Source organism: Amblyomma americanum, chromosome 3 (assembly GCF_052857255.1).
Source record: "Amblyomma americanum isolate KBUSLIRL-KWMA chromosome 3, ASM5285725v1, whole genome shotgun sequence".
In the NCBI taxonomy this organism is placed as follows: domain Eukaryota; kingdom Metazoa; phylum Arthropoda; class Arachnida; order Ixodida; family Ixodidae; genus Amblyomma; species Amblyomma americanum.
This window is the reverse complement of record NC_135499.1, coordinates 72,806,583-72,833,475: the sequence shown is the minus strand read 5'-3', so window position 1 is coordinate 72,833,475 and position 26,893 is coordinate 72,806,583. Positions and strand designations below refer to the sequence as shown.

The window sequence follows — 26,893 nt, the reverse complement described above, 5'->3', positions numbered from 1 at the left end:
AATTGGCCCACCCCCCGAAATTCCAAAAGACCTTCAACATTTTGACAGTAGGCGCACCCCAAATAATAAATTAAGGTGGCTTAGCGGCAATTAGTTTATGAATTAAGGAGGATTATTATGTCAGATTACTATAATTTTATATGATAATCGAACACGCTTGAACATTTTAGAATGTGCTGACTCACGCATACCATACAATGGAAACGCAACCGCTTCCAAGCGGAGTTTTGGCAGGCAAATCGCTACAAGAGATTTAGAAACTTATCGTAGACAGCATAGTCAACCTAATGCTATCGTACTTTCAAATTTTGATTGAAAGGCACCGAGGCCTTTGGGTTTTCATTGTGGTAGCGGCTGCTCCATCCTCTACTTTGCTTTTTTTCTGTGTACCACCTGTCGTGCTCTCATGCGTCCGCGCTTGCGGGGCGGCGACGAAATAGACGAACAGCACTCGAGTGGATGAAACCGCGTTTCAGGTGTATTGGATGAAGTAGACAGAAAAGATCACGTGCCCCCATTTCCCCCTTTCCCACTCGGAGAGCGGTGGGGCACAGCAGCCGGCCTTCGGGCGGCAATCGATGGGCGAACTGCGATCGGCTCCAGGGAAGCTTCAATAGCTCTGACGACGGCCTGCTTGGCTTTCCGACTATTTCAGTAATGCTTACCTCACTTTCTTACCTCCGTCGAGGCTCTTCATGAAACCTATTCCCTTCTGTTACCTCCGTCCCCCTACAACTGAGTCACGAAGCATGGGGCCGACCTGACCGAGCCCGCGGTCCTTGCAGACTCCATCGAGGAGCTGGGAGCAGCGCCGCTCAAGACTCTGCTGGCCAGGCTGGGCCTGCCGTTCCCGCCTAGCAACGAGGAGGCCCGCCGCCTGGACCTGTCCCGACTGGCGGCCATGGCGTTGCGCACTCTCGGCGTGCAGTCCTTCCTCTCGGCTCAGCTGCGGCCCGACGTCCAGCTCAAGGAACAGTCCGTGTGCGCCGTGAGCGGGACTCCTTTCCACCGCATTGCTTGCGTCGCTTTGGCGATGTCACATCGCCGGGCAGTACAAACCGCTTCGCATCCGTAGGTAGCCGACTGACTTCCATCAGTGAGGCCGTAATGTACGACGCCTATTTTATAGCGTGGGTATGCACGGTGAAGTCTGTACGCTGTAAAGGGCATTCGCGCTGGCGACTGCCTTAAGCTGCTCACAACCGCATATATTTCGAAAGACTTATCGGAGGTACGAAGCGGGGACAGTCCGGCCACATGGCGCACACAAAATGGTAAGCAGCCCGTTGTTTAGCCTTTGGCAATGTCTATATTCAGCTTTCCTTTTTGAAAGACACACCTACAAAGTGTAATTGTTATTTAGTTTTCAAGCGGTCAAAGTTAGCAGGTTCGGCCCCATTTATCATCGCGTCTTAGTATGAAACATCGTAGACTACATCATCATTCCATGGTTTGCTAGCGTGTATTATAACTAAGAGACGTGTCAAGTCGTGTAGCAGCTAGCTTGGTCAGAATACAAGCAATAAATAGGCAGCATCGTCATGGGAGGCTAAATGAGTTGTGGAAATTGACTTCAGGCTTCGCTGACGCGGTTACAAGGCGCTATTACTGCACTCTAGGTATTTAGTCTAAGCGCACTGCATGCAAGACAGATTAACTGCACCTCCCTGACTCCGTTTTTTGAAACCAAACGCGCTTCCCACAACAGACAAGTAATTCTAAGCCCTTTTCCAATCACAAATTGATGGTGAACGGCTTCGGCGTGCATGCGCAAGACCCCTGGCAGACAACGCTCGCGATGGCAAAAACTTTATAAGCATGCTCCTCTTCTGGCTGCTATTGCGGCTCCACCCTGTGATAAGACGTTCACACACCAGCCTGTCGATGGGTCCTACATTCTCAGCCTAGGGAGCCTAGGGAGTATGTATGCTCCTTACACCTGTGTAGAGTGGGCGGTCGAGGCTCGCGTGGTACTGTTCAAAACTAGCCTCCTGTACAGAGAGCATCTGCGCTTGGCTAAGCTCTTCCTTAGCATGTTACATAGTGACTGCGTGGATTAATGCAGGTAAAAAATTGGCAGTGGTTTAGCTCTGGTTAAACCTGGAGTGACGCGATAGCTACAGCTGGCCGAGTGGAACTTGATCACGTGACCAATCACGTGACAAACCACGTGATTAGTCACGGCGCCTCGCCGCCGGCAGCTGCTCCGCACCCCGTGACTAACCACGTGACAGCGTGGCGGCGCAGCCACAGGCTGGCGGTGCAGCCACAGGATGGCAGCGCCGCCATAGCCACACTGAAGGCTCAAAATGCTACCGTAATGTAGCTATCGCTACAAAAACATTTCAGGACCCTTTATAGCACTATTGAGAAGTACTGGGTAGGTTCGGTGGCTCGTGCATAATTAGGACTCAGCAATTATGGACCAAACAGCAAACGAAAATCCATGCGCCGATGGTGTAATTCCTAGCAATCATCGACATCTACCCTTTAAATACGTCCGGTGCACCTGGTCGAGGACCCCCTCCCCTTTTTTACAATTGATTACCGAAAGCTCTTAGAATGATGTAGGCTTAGCTCTCCTTTATCTTTAGTCACAGCTTGCATTGTGCGATTTTCATTAGGCTTTCAGTGTTTCTCATTGTTCTCGGTGATGTTTTTTGTATTCGTTTCTACTCCTGCGCTGCTGCGAACCACACCGCATCTTTTCATAGGTGTTATCATTTATTTGCTGCACAACCTATCCAACCCCATCTCCTTTGGAAGGAACAAGGTTTCGTTTGAGGCAGTCGTTTTGCAGAAAATTTGTATCATCAGAGTCACGTCTTACCTGCACACTCTGCAGATGATTCCTGTAGTGCTACGATCCAGTCTTTTAACAGATGAATTTGTTGTTTATTTTTCACTTGTGAAGGAAACCAGTAAGCCATGTCTCACGCGCCTCTCTGCTTTTTTCTTTACCACCGTAGCTTGGTGCACCTGACGTGTTCGTCGAGGCGCCGCTGTTAGAGGACAACGTGATCCGGCTATCCTGGTACCAGGGCCTGATGGCGAAGGCATTCTTCTACCTTGTCGAAGACGAGAACTTCGCCTCGCGCCTAGCGGAAGACACCTTCAATCTGGAGAACGACATCGCCCTGGTCAGTGGCCTGCATGCGTACAATGTGGCTTCCGATGCAATTCTCTCGCTTAAATGGTCGCGCACGTGGACGTCTCGCTACGTGTTGCAACAATCGTTGCAGCGTGTCAGATAACCTTTGCAACCGCTATATAACATTAAGGAATCAATCCTTTATTGCACGTGGAGATTTTCTTTGCACGTTAAGAAAGCACGAGTTTGTAAGTATTGGTTTGTAACCCACAACTGCCGCCCAACTCATAGCCCCCAGCATCATTCTGACACGTAACGACCGAGAGACTCATTACCTAAATGACCTATGCCATGTCCTCACTTTTGACGAACACAAAATCTCGCCGCCTTTCTGTCTTCCCTACCGGTCTAGGAGAGAGGTGCTGTCATGTCAAGTTGCGCCGCTTTTATTCACGATGTAAAGGGTACGATTTGAGTCCTGTGTGTGGAAATCGTCCGGCGACTCAAAGCATGACGGCGATCTGTTTTGTAGCGATAGCTACATTACGGTAGCATTTCGAGCCTTCAGCGTGGCGCCGCGCCACGCTGTCACGTGATTGGTCACGTGGTGCGGAGCAGCTAGCTGCCGGCGGCGTGGCGCCATGGCTGATCACGTGGTTCTTCACATGGTTGGTCACGTGACCAAGTTCCAGTCAGCCAGCTGTAGCTATCGCGTCACTCCAAGTTTAACCAGAGCTAAACCACCGCCAGTTTTTTTCACAAGCCTTAGCTTAACTTATCACGCAATTTTACTGCTGCTTTGCCTAACTGCACGCCAACTGTCATTCTACGCATGTCGCTATGTTGAGAGAATCGGTTTTCTCGAGCAGAAGGGTTCTCTTTCAAGTTTGTATGCAAATAGTAATAATCTTTAAAGCTTACAGGAGATAAACTGTTCATTCATTCATATGCTAAGACCACAAGCCGAGTAGTAAACTTACTTCATCATAGGACGTCTCAGACGTCTGAAAAGTAAAAGTTTACTGAAGTAAAATAGTAAATGTGTGTGTGTGTGTGCGTGTGTGTGCGTGTGTGTGTGTGTGTGTGTGTGTGTGTGTGTGTGTGTGTGTGTGTGTGTGTGTGTGTGTGTGTGTGTGTGCGTGTGTGTGTGTGTGTGTGTGTGTGTGTGTGTGTGTGTGTGTGTGTGTGTGTGTGTGTGTGTGTGTGTGTGTGTGTGTGTGTGTGTGTGTGTGTGTTCCTGGCAGAAGTTGGGAGGCCTGTGCAAGAGAGTGAATCAGGAGAGTGGAAAGAAGTCTTGTCAGAAGAAACACAGAAACAAATTTGTCAGCTGTTGCTGTGGTGTAGTGTACAAGGTCCCACTGTCATGTGGCCGTTTCTACATCGGAGAGACCGGACAGTGCGTGAACGATCGGCTACGCGAGCACGCGAAAGACATTGAAAACAAGTCACGCCGAAATAATATGGTCATTCATTTCGCAGATTGCGAAGAATGTGAGGCGTTTTTGAACCAAACAACTATCATCGCCAAATATAACGATCATACCTCGCGCCTGATATCGGAGGCCTTTCACATTCATGCATTAGGCAACTCATGTGTAAGCCAACCATCGGTGGCTGTATTCCCACAGGAGATCGCTTTTCTTAATCAGTGATGATATCCCGAATATATGCCATATCATGTTTTGCACCGCATTTCTTCTTCCCTTCTATGCTTTATATTGCCCCCTCTTTCGCAATAAACCATTTGGTTGTTAGTTCAGCGCATGTGTCTGTCTCGCCTTCTTCCGTCCTGTCCGTCAGCGCTGTTTTGCCTACCGTTTCAACATGAACCAACCAGCCCGACTCAGCCCTCTCCTTCACTGAGCATCACTGCGTGAATTTTCTGATGGCAGCAATACTGAGACAGCATGCAAACAGGATATTTTTTCACGCGGTAGGGCAACATTTTCAGCACCATGAGAGGTCCCCAAGCTGTATTTCTATACATATGATTTTCCTGGACCAGAAAAACCTATTCAAATAGGCAGCGTTGTTTGTTATGAAAGATCGCTCAGCCCGTAGGCACATTTCAACCACGGAGAGTTCTGTGCGTCACGCTGTTTAATGCCCCACGAGTGTGCATGGCGATATGGTGTTTTGTTATCCAGGGAGAGGAAGGGGATGTTGATTCAAAAATAAATTCCATTCCATCTCGATCAGTTTTGCACTTTAATTACCAATGACGTGGCTTTCGCTGGTGTCAGTGAGACTCACAGGTAGATGGCAAGGATATAATGTTGCTGGATGAAAAGGAATGTATCAAAGCGGCGTTACAATCATTGCATGCCTCGCATCCGCTGCTTACGAACCCAGTGCGAGCACAAGGCGCGGTTAACTACTGATCGCACCTTCTTGTTCTTTTGTTTGATTGTTTTTCATTCGCCCCATAAGCAAGAGCCTTCATGATCGATGGAATGTATTTCAAATTTTATTCAAAGCACACGTCGACCGCCTACCGCATCCATTTTACGCCCGCCGTTCTCAAATGCCAGAGAACGGTTTTTTTTTCATTCCTTGCTTGAGAAATCGAACTGCTTGACTTGTGTGACGTTGCCGCCATCGACAAACAAGCGCGAGTTTATCGACAATGTTTAGAACAAGAGCGATGCTGCCTGTACTAAACCCGGGAGCAGTCCTCCACAGCGCCGCCATATTGAATCAGTTGGGGCACCCCTTCAAGTCGTGAAAATCACCAATAAGATGCAGTTTCTTGCAGGTCGTAAGCACCGAGTTTTCCTTTTGCAATCGCAGGCCAAGATAGCTGACGCACCCAATGAGTCGTACCCCTTGTACGAGCGGGTCGTCGTCAAGAATCTGCTGCCCATACCACAGGTATGTTCACATGTTCCCACCTACGCCATCAACGAGCTGAGAAAATTCATTCCTCCACAAACGGTTGGTGTTCAGGGGATCCTTAGAAAGGTCCGCTCATGCGTGATGCCATTCTGCGTATTAAGCGTGCTATAAGCTTCTCAAGCTGCAGTGCTATGTTTTTACACACAGCGACTCAGTCTGCATATGCGGGATGGAGTACAAAGCCAGCGTCGGTCAGCAATCAACTGAACTTTCGCCGGTCCCCTCGTCCGCACTTCATCATAATAAATGTTTGAGAAACTTGCACGTAAATTTACCAGCAGCAGCACTGATAAGGGTGCGAATGCATCAGTGCTGCTTATACGTCGGTGTTCCTTCACACACTACGTCGCTCAGGCAGAGAGCTTTCAGCGGAAAAGAATCGTAGCTTCCTCAGCCGGCCCGTCGTGCCCCATTTTGAAAATGTTGCTCAGATCAGAGTGGAGGACCACGGTCGCTCGTGGAAACGCTCTTGTCTTTTGCTTCCATACACAGTTAAACCTCGTCATACTAAAGTCGAAGGGGCGCCGCGGCCGCTTCGTTATAGCCGTTGCTTTGCTACAGCCGCAGGTGGCCTTGGTCGCAACTGTCGCATGACAAAACGGTGTAGACCGATGACGACCTAGCACACGTTTAATATGTCGCCGATATGTGTTGAAAGAGCCTTCAACGCTTCAACACTTGCACCGAGCGCCCCCGACGCACGCGGCCGAATGTAGGCACACGAACTGAATATCTCAGCCTAGATAACCTGCGCCCTTTTTTTTTCTTCAGCCCGCATTGGCTTCAGCACTTTAAAAACGAGGCTTGAGGAATAATCTTGAGCAGGGTGTGTTGCTCGGCGAGTTGGTTTGACATTCTGACGTCGTCTGCCAGCGCTTCAGTGTTCAGATCGAGGAATAAAGCCGTAGATGACAGGAATAGACTCATTCTAAATACTTAACCCCCGTTATCATTAAGGTTAAGCTGATATGGCCTCCCGTGAAAGAGGCCGCGCGTCGGCTGTTTCCGCGGCAGTTTGGTTGGCTTCCTCGCGTTACACTCGAGCATGCAAATCGCAACACTTCACTGCACGACTGAAGTGTCTTATGAAGAATGGTACTCCAGACCGAAGGATAACTAAAACCCATTTAAAAAGAGGTCAGAAATTTCCAGAAGACGAGAGAATGTAGCTTCGTTCCCGTTCCTTTCATACTGCCGGCGACGGCGTTAGCGAAGGCGTATATGTCCCGGAGAATTGTAAACAGCGTGTTCATAGCTACGTCAAAGTCATCTGTTCAGTTACTTACACTTCCTCGCACCCGATACAAGTTTTCTTTTTTATTGTGGCCGCCTTCTGGTCACAACAAGAGAAATTCTGTTACATTTTCGTTTTCCGCCACTGTCACTGATCTTGGCCTTGCGAAATCAGCGAAACATCAATACCGTCAAGTACACCAAAACGCGCTGCTGAACGGTCACATTGTCACGGCTTGCTTGACGTATAGGCCGGCGGCGAGCACAGGTGGTGATAGCAGGAGCGCACGAACACACGAACAGGCAGGTCCGCCAGCAGCAGCGTCGTCGTCGGCACGCGGCAATCGCGCTTCAACTTTCTCTTCGCTACAATATAATGCCACCACACCAAGACAATGTAAACTGTACACGTGCCCCACGTGCCCTCAGAAGCAGGGCAGGGCGCTCTAGTACACATAGCGCAGTAGGCTGCGCGTTCCACTCTGCTCGACATCATTAAGTCGTGTACACAATTTGCCACGTAGGTCACGTGACCTTGCGGCGTCATCACAAAGTGTCCACAGGAGAGTGAGCAAAGTTACCACCACGGCAGGTGGTAATTGAATCAATGATTGGTCGCTGTGAAAGAGCAACCTCTGCCACACGAGGTCCACCGCTGCGTCAGGAGTGGTATGAAGACCCCCAGGGATCTATTAATGTAAAGTAGAGAATGACCTTCTGCGTATATGGGAATTGACCCATTACGCTATCGCGTCATACACTTAAGGCAGAGCTCAAGTGTTCGCGCCAACTGTTTTTTTTCCTGGCGCTACACTTCTGACCATAGAGAGTTTAAGCGCTGGCTCGCTAAGCTTCTCAGCCGTCTACTTACTCGACCCTTGCCGATCCAGAAATCAATCGCCTCATACATTTTTGCCGTAATCACCACTTTACTGACCGGAAACCCGGGCGGATGGGAATATTTTTTTTAATCTGCGCAAAATGGCTGTATATTCCTAGAACTGGTAAAAAGACAGGCAAGCGCCGGAATGCGCCCTCTAGGTGCTTACAGGCATTTCTCGGAAAATGCCCTAAGTTCCGCGCCCTAATAATGATCGATCTCTGCTGTTGCCATCCCTCGTAGATGAATTCTCGAAATAATTACATGCAACGCGGTGCACATAATTCTCCTCCATCCGTTTCGTTGTTCTACTGCGATGCAGCTTCGTGGAGGGTTATTCACGGTTACAAGGGGTGTGATGCTCATATTTTTAATTTTTGTAAACGGGTCCAGCATGTGACGCCTTGCTGTTAGCGCGCATCGACTTCTTTGAACAGGAACAGGTGAAGACACAACACACGAAGCGCACTGGACATCAGCAGCCAGCAAAAGTACCGCTCACGCACCTCCAATCCGGGCCCCTGAATGTGGAACGTCTTCTATCGGCCGAGCGGCAGAAAAAAAATTCAGGGGGCACTTCGTTGACCTTAAGTGTGGTGAGGCGCAAGCCTTTAGCGCGGTGTTGCTGCTTGTGTCACTGATGTGTGATTAAGGTGTTAATTAAGTACACAATTGTTTGCGAATCTTAAATGCGGGAGAAACTTGAGGGCATTTGGGAGGCACCCATCTGATTCGACACATTTGTGCAAACGCTCTCCAGAGTCCTAGACAATGAGAACTACATGTGTGTTTGCAGGAAGTAGCGTAGTTGTTAGCACGCTCAGCTGCGCAACGGAAAGATGGTGGATGGAATTCCATCGTGCACAAAGGTTGTTGTTTTTTTTTATCGAGTGACATGGACGGACGGACGGACGGGCGGACACCGCGAGTATGAGCCATTAAAGGCTTTCGCCTTAAAATACATCAACTACCGCGTTGCCGCTGAGACTGTATCCTACCCGCCGTGGTGGCTCAGTGGTTAGGGCGCTCGACTACTGATCCGGAGATCCCGGGTTCGAACCCGACCGCGGCGGCTGCGTTTTTATGGAGAAAAAACGCTAAGGCGCTCGTGTGCTGTGCGATGTCAGTGCACGTTAAAGATCCCCAGGTGGTCGAAATTATTCCGGAGCCCTCCACTACGGCACCTCTTCCTTTCTTCTTTCACTCCCTCCCTTATCCCTTCCCTTACGGCGCGGTTCAGGTGTCCAACGATATATGAGACAGATACTGCGCCATTTTCCTTTCCACAAAACCAATTATCGCGCGGAACTTTTGCCTTCGTGTTTGGCCAGCCGGCCACAGTACTGCGCAACATGCCATAACACACCTTCAGTAAGGGTTTTTTTTTTTATTTAGACATGGGCACTAAACTTGGCGTGCCGTGGCGGACGCAAGTGGTGGCGGCGAACGAGCAAGACCGTATGGCCCTTGCGAACCGTGGCTTCGCGAACCGAGGTTTCGCGATATCGAAGTTAGTTTTACAGGGTCAGGCGGCGGAAGCTGAAAGCGTAGAAGAATTTTTGTTGTCCCGAAGTCGGCCATCATCAAAGCTTTTGGTCTGGCGTGCGCATTCTCTGCAAGACATTCCTGTCAACGCAGAAGTTCTTGGCGCGTGGGCTTGTGGGTAATGCGGCAAAGCCAACGAAAAGAAGTATATACTCGCGACTAAATTGTTGCTGCACGCCCTCTTTTACAGCGGCCTGTGACTTGAGTACTAAGAAAACGAAGCCGAATACTCCGAATAGGTCTTTTTTTGTTCTTTATGACGTTATTCCTCCAGGACCCATTGTCTAGGCACTGGCGCCCATACAGGCTCCGGAAGATACGGGCGCGCGTTGGTAAGGAATTTTCGGTTGTACAATGTGAAGCCCCTTAGTAGGCCCTCAGTCTGCATGTTGTAGGCTCCTGCAACGCGCAGCGGCGACACGCCAAATGCCGTATTTGTTGTCCTCTTCATACAAAGAGGCAGATAACCGCGCTGGTATGCGGCAGTTGCATCCAGTGTACCTTACGGCTATTATGAAGCAACGGCTGTTACAAAGAAACCGCGAGGCCCTTTGACTTCGTTATAAGGAAGTTCAATAGCATTTATAAGTGTGTTTATAGAACCGCTTGAGCAAAGAAGGACAACAAAAGAGGACAACAGAGGAAGACTAAGAAGATGACGGGGGTGGGGGGGTGGGGGGGGGGGTGTAAGTGCTTTGATTTTATTGGCTTTAGAACACGATATACGACTGTCAGCCTCAGTTTGGGGCCTCCAATAATGACTGAAGACAGTTTTTGTCACAGTACGCACCACCCAAAACCTCCCTGGGCACTAAGACTGCGCCATCAAGGAACGCGTCGTTGTGTTCCCTTCTTCAGCAGTCCTTCAGTTCTGGGTTGACTTGTCTTCGTTCGTCGTTAGATCATCATTACGGCTACATTTCGGGCATTAAATTTTGAAAGATAAAAACTGAATGCAGGAATGTAATACTATTTCATGCTGCATGATTCTTTTCACGAGATGGACAAGACATGTCTTCCTGTTCAGGGGTTTCCAGGCCAGTGCATTCATTCCTGAGCTGTGTGAGGAAAGCACGCTCGACACTTAAAAACTCTAAAGAGAAGAGCGGTAAAGTTCTCTTCACTTCGTAGACGTCTGAATCGCTGCGACCCACTAGGTGGCCATCATTATACAGGCCAGTAGCAAACCAAATAGTCTAGAAATAGTCAAGTGAACAGTACATTTGCCACTATCAACCGTTACACGTGTAGAATCTACCTTTGTACATGACCAAGGACTTCGAGTTTCTACTCCCCCCCCCCCTTCCCCAGTGGAGCTGGACTGAATTTCTGTCCACCCTGTTCGGCGTCAAGAAGTCATCGCTGGGGGAAGATCTGTACGTCCTGGTCAGTTCGGTGGACTTCCTACGACAACTGGTGCCGGTGTTTGGAAACAGCTCGAGGTATGATGACCGTTACAACAGCCTCCTTCCTTTGGCTGAGCGCCTTAGAAATTAGTTTAAGTGCGCGGAATTGCGTTGCGAGTATCTTAAGAAAATTCAGTGATCAACAACGGCTTTTAATTCTTTATATCTGTGCACCTCGAAATTGTAGCGCCTCTTACACGAGTGCTGCCACCGGAATGGAAAATAATTCCCAAGGTTCAAAACTTGTGTAGCCACTCCCTTTCTTTACCATTATGCTGCCACCGGTGGTGCGACGCAGAGCTAGCCTGGCCACCCTGGTGGCGTGGCGGGTGCTGGTGTCGGTGTCCCCGCTGCTGCCGAGGCCCCTGGACGAGCTGTCGCGGCTGCACGCTCAGGGAGACCCGACGCTGGCCTGCTACGCGCTGCTCGAGCCGGCGCTGGGCGCCACCTTCGCCACGACGCTGCTGCGTCGCCAGCCTTCGCTCAGCGCCGTCTCTAAGGTGACACCTCTTCGGCCGCTCACCTCGCACACGCTGGTCAGATGAAATGCCTGACAATAACAGTGTATAACGGCGAGGGATTTGGAGACAAGTGAGCGGCACAACAAATTCGTGGAGAAGCCTCTTGCACCTGAAAGAAGGAACGCGTTCAGTTTCCCTGTATACGTTCCCGCCTCCATGCATGCTCTGTGCTCTTTCTGCCGGCAACCGCCTCCCTTCCTGCCCCTAGTATAGCGCAAAACCGAGGACTTGGCACATCAGCGCACTGTGTTGCGAAATTTGGGGGACTTCATTTTTGTGCGTTACCAAATCTAGCCCCATGGCCATGTCGAAAATTACGTGCCCCAGTCATGAGCAAGTTGTAACGTCATGTTTAAGGTTTAATGCTGATTTTCGGTAACTTCTGAGGATGCAGAGCAAGTAAGTTGGAAGTCTGGAAAATTTTAATCACCGTTTTCATAAGGGAGGCAGACATGTAGAGGAAAGTGCATTTAAGCGCCAGTTACATTCACCTGCAACCGAAAATATACACGTCTAGCAATAGTGACAGCTAAAAAAATAAAATTCAGTTACACGAGGCGCTACTGCTTGCAATACGAAGAACAAATAGTCATAAACCTTTTGTAGCACTCGAACCTAATATATATTATTCCTCCTTGCTGTTTATATTACGTTCAACTGGCTTCACACAGCAAGGGGAGTTAGCATTGCAGGAGATATAGCCAGAACTGGAAACTGATGCGCAGAAAGTCGTCGCTACTAGCCGACCTCTTAAAGTGCTTGACAAGGAAGGCGTCGTAGACCGTGAAACAGGCTTTGCACTTCCCACGTGCCAACGTTGCCGCATGCGTTAAAACTCCGCGGCTTGCTATTGTGCAGCTACGTCAGAGCGCATTAAAATGGAGAAGACAATCTCAGCATTGTGGCCGCTGCTGCGAAGACGCTCTTGCGTTTGACGCAAAACAGGCTAAGCACCATTGCAAAGGTCTGTGCAGAAAGCTACGGATCTGCGCTCTGTAAAGTGCCGAATTTCGTTACGTTGTCTCGTCTCGTGTCTCGTCTCGAGTTATTCTTCGTGTACTGTGTTTTGTGCGCTGCATCTACTCAATCGTTACGTTGTGCTCACGCAGAAAGAATACACAGATGTTGTCGCTGTTCCAATCAGCTCGAAATGTCTAACCCTGTTAACTGCTGCTACATTTTGGCTTAAATATGTCAAACTGGTACCCACCGTGCCACTAGGGGTCACTTCGTGTCAGTGTATGAAACCTAAACTGCCTGCTCGACGTCCATCGTAATATAGGATTCAGACAGAGATACTACTTCGGCGCGTGCTTGTTCGGTAGCGCCAGTGTTGTGAGTGACATTAAAGAGTTCAAGCCATTTGTACAGATTTTAAAAATTTGAAACTATCGTTCCTAAACTGTCAGCCTGTCGAATTCTTGGTCGAACTGTCTGCTGCGGAGCTGACGGGTGGTGGCCCTGGTCAACACCATTGTTCCAACGGCGCTTAAAAAGCGCATGGGTGAACGGTGTGTCGAATGTGCAGTCACCGACCTTTTAGGCACCGTCAATAGACTTCTGTGCACAGAATAAAACTGCAACCTGTTTAGAAATGTTCACAATATTTGTGCTGTTGCGAAAAACACTGGCGACAGAAAGTGGTCGCTTTTCCTAAGCAGAACGGAGGTCTTGCTTCGAACAGAAAAAAATTCCACCAAATCAAAGCAAGCACCTTTTAATCCCAGCTCGTGTGTGTGTGTGTGTGTGTGTGTGTGTGTGTGTGTGTGTGTGTGTGTGTGTGTGTGTGTGTGTGTGTGTGTGTGTGTGTGTGTGTGTGTGTGTGCGTGTGTGCGTGTGTGTGTGTGTGTGTGTGTGTGTGTGTGTGTGTGTGTGTGTGTGTGTGTGTGTGTGTGTGTGTGTGTGTGTGTGTGTGTGTGTGTGTGTGTGTGTGTGTGTGTGTGTGTGTGTGTGTGTGTGTGTGTGTGTGTGTGTGTGTGTGTGTGTGTGTGTGTGTGTGTGTGTGTGTGTGTGTGTGTGTGTGTGTGTGTGTGTGTGTGTGTGTGTGTGTGTGTGTGTGTGTGTGTGTGTGTGTGTGTGTGTGTGTGTGTGTGTGTGTGTGTGTGTGTGTGTGTGTGTGTGTGTGTGTGTGTGTGTGTGTGTGTGTGTGTGTGTGTGTGTGTGTGTGTGTGTGTGTGTGTGTGTGTGTGTGTGTGTGTGTGTGTGTGTGTGTGTGTGTGTGTGTGTGTGTGTGTGTGTGTGTGTGTGTGTGTGTGTGTGTGTGTGTGTGTGTGTGTGTGTGTGTGTGTGTGTGTGTGTGTGTGTGTGTGTGTGTGTGTGTGTGTGTGTGTGTGTGTGTGTGTGTGTGTGTGTGTGTGTGTGTGTGTGTGTGTGTGTGTGTGTGTGTGTGTGTGTGTGTGTGTGTGTGTGTGTGTGTGTGTGTGTGTGTGTGTGTGTGTGTGTGTGTGTGTGTGTGTGTGTGTGTGTGTGTGTGTGTGTGTGTCAGCTGTTTACGAGAATGTGTAGCTTCCTACTGCGGCGCTTCTTTCGCATAAATCCCGAGTTCAAATTGTGCTCCTCTTCTAGTTTTGACACTTTGACGGGACTCCTGTATAAGGGGTGCCAGTCAGCAAAAACCTGGCTGAACTCGAAAAAGCTCCACTGGCAGTTTAGAAATCACTCTTCGGGAATTTTTGCACGAGTGGACAAAAACATGAGGCATATGCACGAAGAGTTCCATTGGCTGCAGTTAGGAGCTTCAGGAATAGTATGATACACATATAACACGTGAGAGAAAAAGAAAAAACCAAGCAATAAACCGAGAACTACACTGCCGTTTCACAAATACAGTAGAAATAACACTGCAGTAGAATGTTTCAACAGATTCATGCCGGAAGAAAAAGATTCATGCCAGAAGAAAGCAGTAGGGGCCGTAATTTAGCACGGCTGGATAGTGTGTGGATGCCTGCGGAGTGTAAAAGCTCTTTGGGTGAATGTGTACAGCGATTGCGCACTGCATTTCCTTTCACCGTTTCAAGTGTTCCAATGTCGTCTTTGGTGCAACCTTATCTTTAGTAAAATTATAGATGTACTCTCTACTTGCGCACTCTATTAAAACTTCATCATGGCCGTTCTTCCTCCGCCATTCAACGGGCTCCTACACTCTGAACACGAACACGCCTATACGCAATCCCTTTTGCTCGAAAACAGCTTACTCCCCTTTTACTCCTTTCTGTTTAGAGTGTAATTGGGCCTTGCTAAGCTCTCTGCATGGATAACTGCCGCACATTCGCGTTCAATGTACTCCGTGTATACAACGACATAATATTTTCAGGGTAGCGTGGCGACCGTTATTTACGGCCGGCCGATAGCGCGGATAAACGAATGGCCGCCCTTGTACGAAACTCAAACCCTTTATTGTGTGGGCAACCGGCCAGGCTCGTATAAGCCAGATCAATTATTCATTGATCGCAACAAGCTGCTCGGGAAGAGCAACCTGCAGGGGTCTCGCACAGTCACCACCAAGGGCAGCACCTACCATCGCGGTACAGTGGCGCATCGCTTAACTACTACACCACTGCGCCAGGAGTGGTATGAGGACTCCCCGGGATCTATCAATGTAAAGTAGAGAATGATCAATTTCGCAGATATGGGCAGTAACTCATTATCGCTATGCGAAAAACTTCCATCCGTGAACATTGGATCCGAACACCGGAACCTAAGCGAGAACCGAACTGCTAGCGCACCGAATTCGCATTTGGTCTAACTGCTCAAATCGCCGCTATTTTTTTATTTTACACAAATTGAAGAATTGTGTCGGCACCTGAAGCTGCCATTCACCCATCCAGGTGAAGACGCTCTTGCGCCAAGTTCAGGACAGCATCGTCGAACTGCTCAGGAGCTCTCCCGTCGTAACCAAGGAGATGAACCTCGTCATAGGCGAGAAGGTGCGTGACTGGCCTCGGCCGATGAAAAGCTCTAAGCTGAATCCCTGAAACTTTTGGTCAAAGTCAGCCCTATTGAGGACGCTCCCTTTTTTCGGAACCCTATTATTTGCTTATTAAGCGGGCATCGTTTCATACTAGTGCGTGTCTCCCTAATGCGTTTGCAGGGATCGTGGGTACGCAATAATAACAAATTTGTGTTGACAACCTCGATCTCTGGTTCTTTTTGGAAGAAGTCAGGCTCTCCTTGCGCCTGCAGTCTGCCACAGTTAACTATGTGTAATGGCGGTTGCACACAAGTGCTGCATGAATGCTGCCCACCATGTTAACTGTCTGCAATTGCTGATTAACGCAAATGTTAACATAGCCAACCTTTTTCTGGGCAGTTCATCCTTTCCTGGTTTAGACTCAGAATGTGGTCTGCCATCTGCTCATCCCATTTTCGACGAGAGCAGTGTATATTAATCCCACACAACTTCTTATTTAGGCTTCCCTCTGAGCGAATTGCTGCTCAGGGCAGGCAATACGCAATAAGTCGATTTCTTCATTTGTGTCCCCGCGCCACTGCTGCCGCCGCAGAACGTTATAGTCGTGATGGCAACTGCGGCGGAAAGCGCAGAAATCAGAGGCGCGTGATTCGCTTCAGAACCGCTTCCTGTTTTCTTTTCATTTAAGACGCACTTTTAACAGCACTGGGTATTTTTAACTGAAGCAGCTTTGCACAAATAAGCGTTTTATCTCTCCAATAAATGAAGTGAAGTAAAACACTGCGCTAAACATTGCTACGAAATTCGTGCGACATTTACCTTTAAAAACGACAGTGAGCAAATATTTAAGATTTATCTCAAGGCTTCCACGCTCATTAAACTGGCGGTGAGGGTGCAGATTTCAAGGCTGCCACATAACTAGTGTTCATAGCCTCGTTGGCATAGCATGGGCACGGTGGACGTAGGAAAGCTTTGTTGCACCGCAGGTGTAATTGTAACCGCCACCCCCCAGAAATTAAAAATTGATTCGGCCGGGAAGAACTGCCCTACAGTAGCGGTAAAGTTTTTGGAGACGAACGACTGTATATAGAGTGCTGAGGGCTGGATGCATAAATGCTAGGTATTTAAACAATACAACAGGATTAATGAAGTGGCATTTGTCTCATCCGTGCCTGTATCCTCGTAACACATAGTGTAAAGGCTCATAGCAACGCTTCGGTACATGCATACGCCAGAATGCCGAGTAAAAAAGAAATGAGGTGCGTGCCTGCCAGCACAAGAGGACCTGCATACCTGGGTCATATTTATCACCTCTGGGTGCGCAGCGATGAAAAAAAAATTATGTCAGCATTAACATTCATCTCTACCCCAGTGCATGGTTCGCGGACGTTTGTTTGGATCCATATTAAGTTTCCTCTTGTTCGGCGCAGTATTAAGTCAGGCTATTTATTTTCGCGCTCTAAAAGAAACTGAACACTGACAAGCGAAACGACAAGCTCAATTTCGGCATGCGACTGCTAGATTCCTTCGTCTAGTGGCATTTAGCGATGGCGTCTGTCATTCTTGTTGCTTGCAGATGCGCGATGTTAAGTGGCACATATTCCCGAAGCACATGGAAGGCGTCAAGGACATGGACATCATTTTCGAAAAGGTAATTTCTACCATGTGCAGTTTAAATAAATATTTTTCCGAAGAAAGAAGTGCAAATACTACTATGGCATACAGTGTGCTAAACTTATTATTAGGCTAAGTGTATGACAACGTAAGATCGCACGACGCGTCATGATGTAACCTTCATGCGAAATACATCGTTAACGCCAGCCTGTCTGTAGCCACCTTTAACACGATGATTCAAGTGCAGATAAGCCGCGTGTGACACTGTCGAGCAGTGCTGGTTATAAGAACGCGAGAGAAATTGCATATTTTCGACCACAGTGCTTTTAGTTGCTGCAAACGCGTGCTTGCTGGTCCTTCGACTAAGATTCCTACGCCTGTCTCATCCTAGTCTCTTGTCCTTGTTCTTTACCTGCGCTTCAAAATACCGTATGCTGTACCTACTAAATCATGATTACTTTTAATTTAGGAATTGATTTATGAGACCGTATTCAAAACAGAAAGATGCATATTGCCTCTGAAAGTATCAAATTCCAGCGGTCCTTTATTCACGTCTACTTTTCTGGCGCGTAAACAGCCTTTTCAGTGCACGCGGGTCGACCACCGCGCACGCGGGATCATGTTCCAGCTGAGCGACGTGAATGAATGAAATGTGGAGCGCTAATTTTATAGATCTCTTATTGGGCTCAGTGTCCCACCAATCTGGAGCCGCTCCTCCGTTTAGTACTAGTAAGGGGGGAGGGGGGAAGTATCTATAGACTGGCATGAACGGCGGTCAAGTTGAGAGTCAGGGAAACAAGTGGTCAGGAAACAGGTGGTCCTGAGCCACGGTGTCCCCCGCAGTAAAGTGTTGTTTCGGCACTTGACACTTCATTTACGTCTATTAGGAGCGCGTTGTAGCATTTTCACCCAGGTTTCTACGTGTCGTTTCGTTTAGCATAACCATATCTCCTTATGAAAATTAGTGTCCACCGGTTTTTATATAACATGGAAGTCGGTGAACTCCATGTACTTACGAGCGCCGTGGTTCGCATGCAGGCCTGTAGCACCAGGTCAGAGTATATAGTAATGCATTTTGGTAAGGCCCTATTTTTGCCCGTGCTCTCTATTAGCAGGTAATCTCGTTCGTTCTTGGTCTATACTGCTGTCACTGGATGCCATTCGTTGATTGCGCTGCAATTATTTTGTTTGAATATCTTAATGATTCCGCTGACAATTTTAGGGCCTCGATCTCGACACATTAGCTTTGCTGTAAAGGAGTCTACATATGCCTCCCTCTGTAAGAGCAACGACAAGGCGAAGTGCTGTGTCCACAGCTGCAGATGCCATGCGCCGTGCTATTAGGTCAAACAGGTGCACAATTTTCGACCACAGTGCTATTAGGTGGTGCAAACGCGTGCTTGCTGTTCTTGTTGAAAGTTCGACTAAGATTCCTACGCCTGTCTCATCCTAGTCTCTCGTCCTTGTTCTTTACCTGCGCTTCAAAATACGGTATGCTGTACCTGCTAGCCCACCAGACAACCTTAGGAAGATAATTGATGACAGGAAGGATTTACATTATGAATCGATTAGCGAAGCATCTCCGCTCATGCGAAACGAAGAAAACCTGAGTGGAGATGCTTTGCTAGCAGATTCGTACTGTAAATCCTTCCTGTCATCTAACACCAAATATTTCGCATTCGGGTAATAATATGTTGTAAACTTGGAAGCGCAAAAAACCGGACGACGGACAGAGTAAGAGAACACAAAAAACAGGTTAATGTTAATGTTTTAATGTTATTAGCAGGTGATTTTAAAAAATAGAAAGTTTACTATACGACGTGATGTAGGTTGCGCCTCGGAGCAAATGTAAAAGAAGCTGCCTTCGCAGCAGCTCTCTCTAGCATGAAGAGCCCAACAGCCGGTTTGTTAGAGTATACCGTGTGGGTCGTGTGCAGAAGCATCAGTGGCCTGTCTCCCACAGCTCTCAGGGGCCAGGCGCCGTTTACTTCAATGCAGTCTTTTACTAAAAGTACGAAATTTTAAAAGAAGGAACAGTCAAATAAATTCAACCCATCCCTTCAGTACGGTCTTCCAATGCGCTCCGAAGTACATGTTCCGGATTGGGATAACCAACAGCCCTGTTTGTAAAAGGCGTGGCTGCGGAGAGACAATTGCACATCTCCTGAGTGAGTGCCCCGCTTTGGAAACCGAAAGACATGCTGCGCTGCGTTGTGCCTTGGACCGCCTCGATCCTCGCCCTTTAACACAGGATAAGATCCTGGGACCGTGGCCACAGCAAGCGACTGTCGTCATGGCCTACAAGGCGCTGTTTTGCTTCCTGAGAGCGACTTGCTTGAGGGACCAATTGTGACTGTGCCCCTAGCCCCTTCTCTCTTTTCCTTCTCAATCACATCATTCCTTTTCCCCATTGCAGGGTAGCCAACAAGAACACCCTTCTACTTACCATATGCCTGCCTTCTCTCTGCCTCTCTATCTCGCTCCATTGCGCATCGTATGAGTAGCAGTCCTGCCAGTGTACCCTTTTCGTTAAACACTATAATGCACGTGGGCAACTATAACAACACTGTGTGCACGCCCCTGCAGGCCCGCGACATCAGCTCGTCGCGCGTGCTAGACGGCTTCTTCACGCTGTCGTCACTGGCCATGGAGAACCGCTGGTCGCTGACGGCGCCCGCGCAGCAAAGGTATGCCGGCTTGCGTGTTTCCTACGCAGAGTTATCTTGCATCTTTTGACGGTCACGCATTCTTTATGACCTAAACAGTCCCGTGTACCGCATATGCTGCCGTGTCATCTGAACAGTTCTTGCGAGGCCATGAGTAGTAGTCAAATGCATTAAAGACGCCGGCGAAATGTTCCTTCTACTTTTTCACCGAATATAGGTAAATGCAGAGAATCGAGAGGTTTTCTCTCTCGTGCAATGGATAGCCTGAGCTGCTCCTGTGAAAAAAAAAATTCTGAAGGGTGACATTTTGGTGACGGAACCCTCATCTTAACACTAGAATTGCCGCCGAAATACCAGCCCTTGATCATGACGTTTTGGGCAATACTGCCAAGTTTGTTTTGGTGAGAAAGCACGAAGTCTTGGCAGACAAGAATCCGCTCCCATTCCATCCTTGGGCCTTTGTATCCGACTTTCTCACAACTGGGTGTCCCCCTTTCCATTCCGCACCGTGGCCATAACTTAGCTTAACAGGCCAATGCAAAGTTGACAGCATTAAAAATATGCACCAGGCGAAGAAATATGTTACTCTGTCGCAGCATGTGAGGGACATTGCTTACGGTCTAACGAAGTGCAGTCGGGCAGGCATTAAGAGCCGCGGCACCATTCTCTTCGGTGACACCTCCTCTGTCGATTTTTTTTCAAGTGGCAGCTGTAGGTACCACCTTCCGGTTTCCTCTTGGTGAATACTCAGCAGTGTGAAGCTTCGCGGAACGGCCGCTATGAGCGCACTTTCTGTCGAGGCGCAAGACGGGTTCGTGTGGCCACCGCAAGGCGCACGAGCCCCCACGCGGCAGAGGCGTCACAACAGGCTATATAGCGCGGTTGCCTCAGACCTTGCATCATTCTCTCCCGACATGGACGGAGATGGCGCTCCTGCGTCGGATAACAGTGGTCGCGCCGCGCACGCGATCCACAGCACAAACGTTTAGTCCCGCCAGTCCGTAGTAACCTGTGTTCGAAGCTTCCTGTTTGAGTAACTAGGAGGTTTTACGCTCGATACTGTTTTAACCATACTTGAGCGGCTCCCTTTTCTGGTGTCAGTAACGTTTGCTTCGCAATTTTCACTTTTCATTGGCAGCCTCACATGTCCTTATTCGCGAGTTTGAAGCATCGCTTGCACATGATGGGAATAGCCTGAGCGTTTACCATTCTGCACTCATTTCAAATTTATACTCATTGGCTCTTATTCGGCTTTTGTATCTTTTACCAATACTGCTCAGCATTTGTCATCTCTTCGCAACAAGTGAAAAATCAGACCAAGTATATCTAGAACAAAGGAAACAAACGACAACCGTCATGACAGCTCCTAAGTTCTGCGTCTTTCTGCAAAGCCTGGGAAGCCCATAAACGGTAAATGGCTGTCCCTGTAATTAACAGGAGTGAGCGGATTTATTGTTTTCCTTCCAGCTGGGCTTTCCTGGACGTGTCGCCCTTTTATGACGTCTTTCGCAACACATTAGGTGAGTGAACCGGGCTTGTTTTTCTTTGCTGAAATACGGGGGCATAAAATGTCCAGCGTCAGTCTGTCAACTAATTGGCTGTAATCTGTAATCGCTTATTATAGCTAATTTTACCGACATTTATTCATTGATCAATGAATCGATGGACTGGCGGACGAGTGAGCTCATCTATGGAGTGCATATTGCAACCGCGCAAAACGACGAGGGACGAAGAGAAGAAAGCACATCTACCCATATATACGCTGAATCTGTTCATGCATACAGTGGGCAAAACGCTTGTCTAGAAAGCGCGAGCTGTTTGTTGCACGTGCGAGATCTAGCGATAACTTCCAGTTCCAGGCAGGCTGCATGTGCGCAATACCGCCAGCTTGGCAGCTCATGTTCACGTGCAGCATGTCTCGAACCAGGCGTTATAGCAAGATGTCGCGCACGCAGCTCGCGCGCCAAACATTTTCCCATATAAAAATGGTACATAGACATTTTGTGGACTTCCTACAAACTCTATCGCCCTTCTGGTTTAGTTTGGGTTATGTCGTTTAACATCCCAAAGCGCCTCAGGCTATGAGGGACGTCATAATGAAGAGCTCCGGATAAATTCGACCCCCTGGGGTTCTTTAACGTGCACTGACATCGCACAATACACTGGCCACTAGCATTTAGCCTCCTTAAGAATGCGACCGTATCGGCCGGGATAGAAGCTGCGTCTTTCGGGTAAGAAGCGGAGCACCATAACCACTGAGCTACCGCGGCAGCGCTGTATTGCCTTTCTTTAGATACTGAAATGCAGATTTTAAAATAAGGTCTATTGAAACTGTGTGGCCATAAGTCTATACATTGCCTGTAGATGGATAATTCATGGACGAAAGTCTACTGAAAGTATATGGTCATAAATCTAAATATCGCAAATAGAACGTCGATATACTTTATTCCCAAAACTCTATAGACTGTTCATAAGAAATTTTTGCAAGGGTTGCCCCCTGTAGAACCAGCTAATATTTAATAGTAATGCATTTTTCCGTGCCGCACTCTAGTGGCAGGCAAGTGAGTTCGAAAGCATTCTGTTCTCCACCGAAATGGGCAGGTCGCACAGGCACCAAAATCATGGCATGTGTTCACAATCTCAACTCGACACGCACTGCAGTCGGTACTAGCAAAGTCTCCTGATATATTGTCTGCATGACGAGTCCGCCCCTTACCATTTTATTACTAACGTAAGTTAGGCGCGGTCGGCATCAGCATGCTTTCATTCTTCGCCTTCGAAAACATCACCTCTCAAGGTAATGAATCTACGTTTAAGTTTTCATGGATATAAGTGCCTTCTATATTTGTTTTTTATATCGCCCCTCAGGACCACATGCATTAGAGAAAAGAAGTTGTAAATATACAAAACGGCGAGAAAAATATAGTTGGCTATATTAATGTTGAATACCACCGGAATACACAATACATGACGGAATCCAAGTCACCGAAACCAGGGAGAATAAGGGATGTTTTATTTTCAATTATGTTCCGTTCATCAATGGCAGAATAATACGGTAATTATTTTAAAGATAATTTATTACAAAGCAAAAGAACAAACAACCACATGCAGCCAGTGGGAAGTGAACCCACGACCTCCGAATTTCGCGCCAGGTGATCAACGAACTGAGCAACGGCGACGGCTGTCTAACCTTTTGCTTCAGAGGTATTTATGTGCAGTGTAAGCGAACCTTGCGAGAGTTCACCTGCGCCACCCTTGTCCATAGCATTACCGTTCATGTATTACCGCGAGTGCCACGTAGGAACGATATCTAACGGTCAGGGAGAAAGATGTGTGTGAACTCTCTTATGCTACCTACGGCACCAATACTGCCGGAACCGAGGCCCTCGTTAGCTATTGAGCAGACCAGGGAAGGGAAAAGAGCGGCTCGTTATGACATACAAGACGGCAGCCGATAGTCACCGAATGTTGGCGACTGGTTGCTTCCGTCATGCATGTCATAGCGAGCCGCCCTTTTCCCTTCCCCTGAATGTACAACGTAGCTCTTGTTCGCGGAACTGCTCATAATTATTAATACCAACAACTTATCTGGGAAGGTGGTTCCAGTCACGTCAGGTTCGCGGCAGGAATGATTGCGAGATTTGTCTTGTATGACACAATTCAGACTTTGTGGTGATGATCCATGCTATGGGATACAACTGGCTGGAGAATGACGTGATCACAGAGTGCGGGATATTGGTACAACTTAATTAACAGGGCGATGCGGAACACTTTTCTATGTGAGGTCAGTGACGTAAGGCAGATATTAGACTTCATAACATTTATACTTTCTGTGTGGTTGTAGTTAGCAAGGATAAAACGTACAGAGTTGGTACTTTCTTTCTTCTTCTCCTTTTCTTTTTTCAGTGATTCCCTTCACGTCTGTGCAGAAGCCTTTCCTGTACGACAACCTTTTCCCGTAAGCAAGTCCTCGCTTCTCACCCTCCTGTCAACACAAAAGCTGCGACTTCTTAAATATAGGCTGCCAGCATCTACCAGCAGGCGATTCGATGCCTTTCTGGGCACCGAAACTACCGCTATTTAATGAGCTCACGCTAAGAGTGGGTTATTGCAGGCGTCTGTTCCTGCTTTACCCCACGCAGAGCCTGTTGCGTATCGGCAGGTATCGTCTTCCGACTGCAAGAAACGCGCAGAGGCAAGTGGTGTCTATTCACCGCCCGATTCCTGAGCTGGAATCTTTTTTTTTCTTCAAGTCCGAAGGGTGTTAGTTGGAGGACCAATAAAAAATCATTGCTCAAGTGAAACGCAGGTAACCAAGTTGATGCGCATAAAGTTGGGTCACAACTTTAGCAACTTCACAATTTCTTTGCACTGGATTTGAAGCCACTTGGTCCAAGTGTAAGCCTGCCACACCCAGCAAAATATCTGGCACGTAATAGCACTTTGTAACTAGATTGCCCCCATCGTTTCGACCGTGCACGGTAACCCGGCAAATGATAACGAGGGTTCTAGCAAATCACTCAGCATCTTAACGACCTAATCCCATTGTTTTCACAGCCCCTGAATTGCTTGTGCCAGCTGATCTCCTTCAGAACCATCATTTCGGGTGACAGAGTATGGACATAAAGCCTGCTTAGCAAGCCAGTTCCCTCTCCGCCGGGGCTCATAAAGGCGAAGGCGACTCAATAGTCTACTCCGTCCTTAATCTAATGCTTCAACTATGCCTGGAGGCATATCCCAATACGATGTGAAGTTTTATGTTTTCCTCTTGCTGCAAGTGAATTCATTATACGCATATGTTCATGATGCATCATTTATCGATACATTCTATCGCTTCAATAGGTAACAACAGAGGCGCCACGAAGCCCCCGAAAATATCGTGAGATTTAAATTTCTCATTCGATTCCATTATTCACGATGAAAAGAGGACAAAAGGAGTACGGAACGTAGGGTAAAATAGAAGTATTGTGAAATAAATTCATTCTACAAGGAAATAGCTGCAAGCTTATGTCGAACAGCAATGTCTTTTATAACATCAGCACAGAGAAATAAGATGACCGTAACTGGTCGTATACTACAGCGGCAAAAATACATTCAACTAATTACAGAATTTCAGTCATGTGGCAGGAACTTGTACAAAATATGGATGCATGCAATATTACTTCATGAATACGAAAGAGGCAGATGTGCCTACAGTACTGAGTTAATGAAATGCGTCAACGATCATTCAGGTAGCTAAGCATCTTTCTAAGCTTGAAAGGCGCACGAAATCCGTGCCACAAGACTTACTCGTGTTTACGTCAGCTTCTGTTTCTTGAACGTTGGTACTAATAACAGAGCTGAAATATATTTAAAAAAAAAACGTTTTCGCCTGGACTTTGACGGTATAAAGTGTCGCCAGAAAGGAATATAAAACGTATTCACTCCCGAATAATACATTAAGAATATCATTATGTTGCAGAATTCTATGATTCAGAGAGAGAACCAGCCACAGAGGGGCTTTAAGATCGCAGGGCAGGATAGGATTTAAAAAAAATAATGAGATATTTGGGTTTCAACCAATATCTAAAGCGAAAATATTCCTGAAAATTTTTCATTTATTTACTTAATCCTACACCTTTTAATAGAACCTGAAAAGCGTGTTATTTGAAGAAAAAAATGTGGCGAGCGGGCATGCTCGATTTCCTCGGAGCTTGCACTCACTCGCATTTTCGCTGTAAAAGTTTATCTCGAAAGCAAAACTCGGAATATTCCTAAGCTCAGATGATTCCTCAACAGAAGACAGGCAGAATGAGAAAGGTGCGGGGTTTGTTTTACAACCGGCGTCACGTTTTATTCTGCGCTCTCATCACTTCATGTGAGGTGCGCGTTTTCTCCTGGCGTGTTCCAGTCAGCAATCCCGAGCATGTTTTCTTGCTCCGTGAACTGAAAAGCGTGCTTGAATGAGAACGAGACAGAGATTGTAGTGAATACAGGAGAGATCTGTCTCGTTGTTAACCCGGCATGCTACTCCAGATTAGGGTGAAGAAAGAGGGTAAAAAGAGGAAAAAAGGAAGGGAAAGATGAAATCAAACATAAACGCAACTCACGCACTCACAAACATGCAGAGTCATCAGAGGGTTTCTATCAACCACGTGTCCTTAAAAAAAACTGGTAATGCTTTTGACGCACGCGCTGCCGAAGCCGCATCACTCCAGGGTCCAAGGACATGCTGCAGGCACAGGACGCCGTCCTGATGTATGGGCGATTTGTCTTGCAATCCTGCGTTCTTATTTATCGAGACGGATTTGTGCTTCTGCGCGGAAAAATTATTTTACAGCAGGGATGCTGAAAAGGACACAATGGAGGCCATAGGAACAAAGTTGAAAGCAACGAGGCGTCAAATTCAGACTGATAGTGAATACATTAGTAGTGAATACTGAAGATATATTTCGTGCATATTAAATCTGAGGAAATATTTAATTAAACATATAAAATTGGTGGTTAACCTCAAAATTCTCAAAATCTCTCGTTTTGTTACATTTAGGCCTTTATTAGAGACACAAGAAAACATAAAAGGCTGACCTGTTCTCTACCTGTACCAACACACAGATGCAAATCTACTGGAGTAAAGTGGTACATATCTATGTAGTAGGTTTGGTATAGGAGAGTTTTATTCTATATAAACAGCAAAAAAATAAAATTTATGCTGTGGGGTAAAAATCATCAAGCTATTACCATCACTACAAAGCAGTAATTTTAGTTCGGTTGAAACAAGTGGAAATCGGTAATAAATAAAACAAACCCCAAAAAGCGATCTGAACTAGTTTCTGAAGAAACGGGTCTTAAATATGCGTCGAAATAGTTGCGAAGTAGAAGGCGTATACCTGCGCTCATAAGCTTCTTCACGTGCATTACTGTTCGCAGGCCAATCTACGTGGCCCGATTCGGATTTACCGTTGCCCGACAACTTCTGCAAGCCGTTCTTCCCCAAGGTGAGACAGCTGTTTGACAACACCCTCTCCAGCAAAACAACAGCTTGTCTTCAACGTAAGGGTGACACGGGTGCGAGCTGCAGCGTTATCAAATTATAGTTTTCTGAGGTACAGCATTCCACTTCACGCTTACTTGTTGGAGCAGCTGAAGTAGGCAC

The 26,893-nt window shown here is 47.5% G+C and overlaps 1 protein-coding gene across 2 annotated transcripts in view; it reads left to right on the top strand.

Moving 5' to 3' along the window:
- LOC144123057 (endothelin-converting enzyme 1-like) overlaps window positions 1-26,893 on the top strand; it is a 60,424-nt gene that overhangs the window by 17,197 nt on the left and 16,334 nt on the right. For both annotated transcript variants that reach the window (XM_077655972.1, XM_077655973.1), the window contains 11 exons: window positions 786-988; window positions 2,970-3,140; window positions 5,882-5,962; window positions 10,956-11,086; window positions 11,349-11,550; window positions 15,399-15,497; window positions 17,058-17,132; window positions 19,682-19,782; window positions 21,229-21,281; window positions 23,668-23,719; window positions 26,668-26,735. In XM_077655972.1, the coding sequence (XP_077512098.1) occupies window positions 786-988; window positions 2,970-3,140; window positions 5,882-5,962; window positions 10,956-11,086; window positions 11,349-11,550; window positions 15,399-15,497; window positions 17,058-17,132; window positions 19,682-19,782; window positions 21,229-21,281; window positions 23,668-23,719; window positions 26,668-26,735 (1,236 nt within the window). The remainder of the gene's footprint in view (window positions 1-785; window positions 989-2,969; window positions 3,141-5,881; window positions 5,963-10,955; window positions 11,087-11,348; window positions 11,551-15,398; window positions 15,498-17,057; window positions 17,133-19,681; window positions 19,783-21,228; window positions 21,282-23,667; window positions 23,720-26,667; window positions 26,736-26,893) is intronic.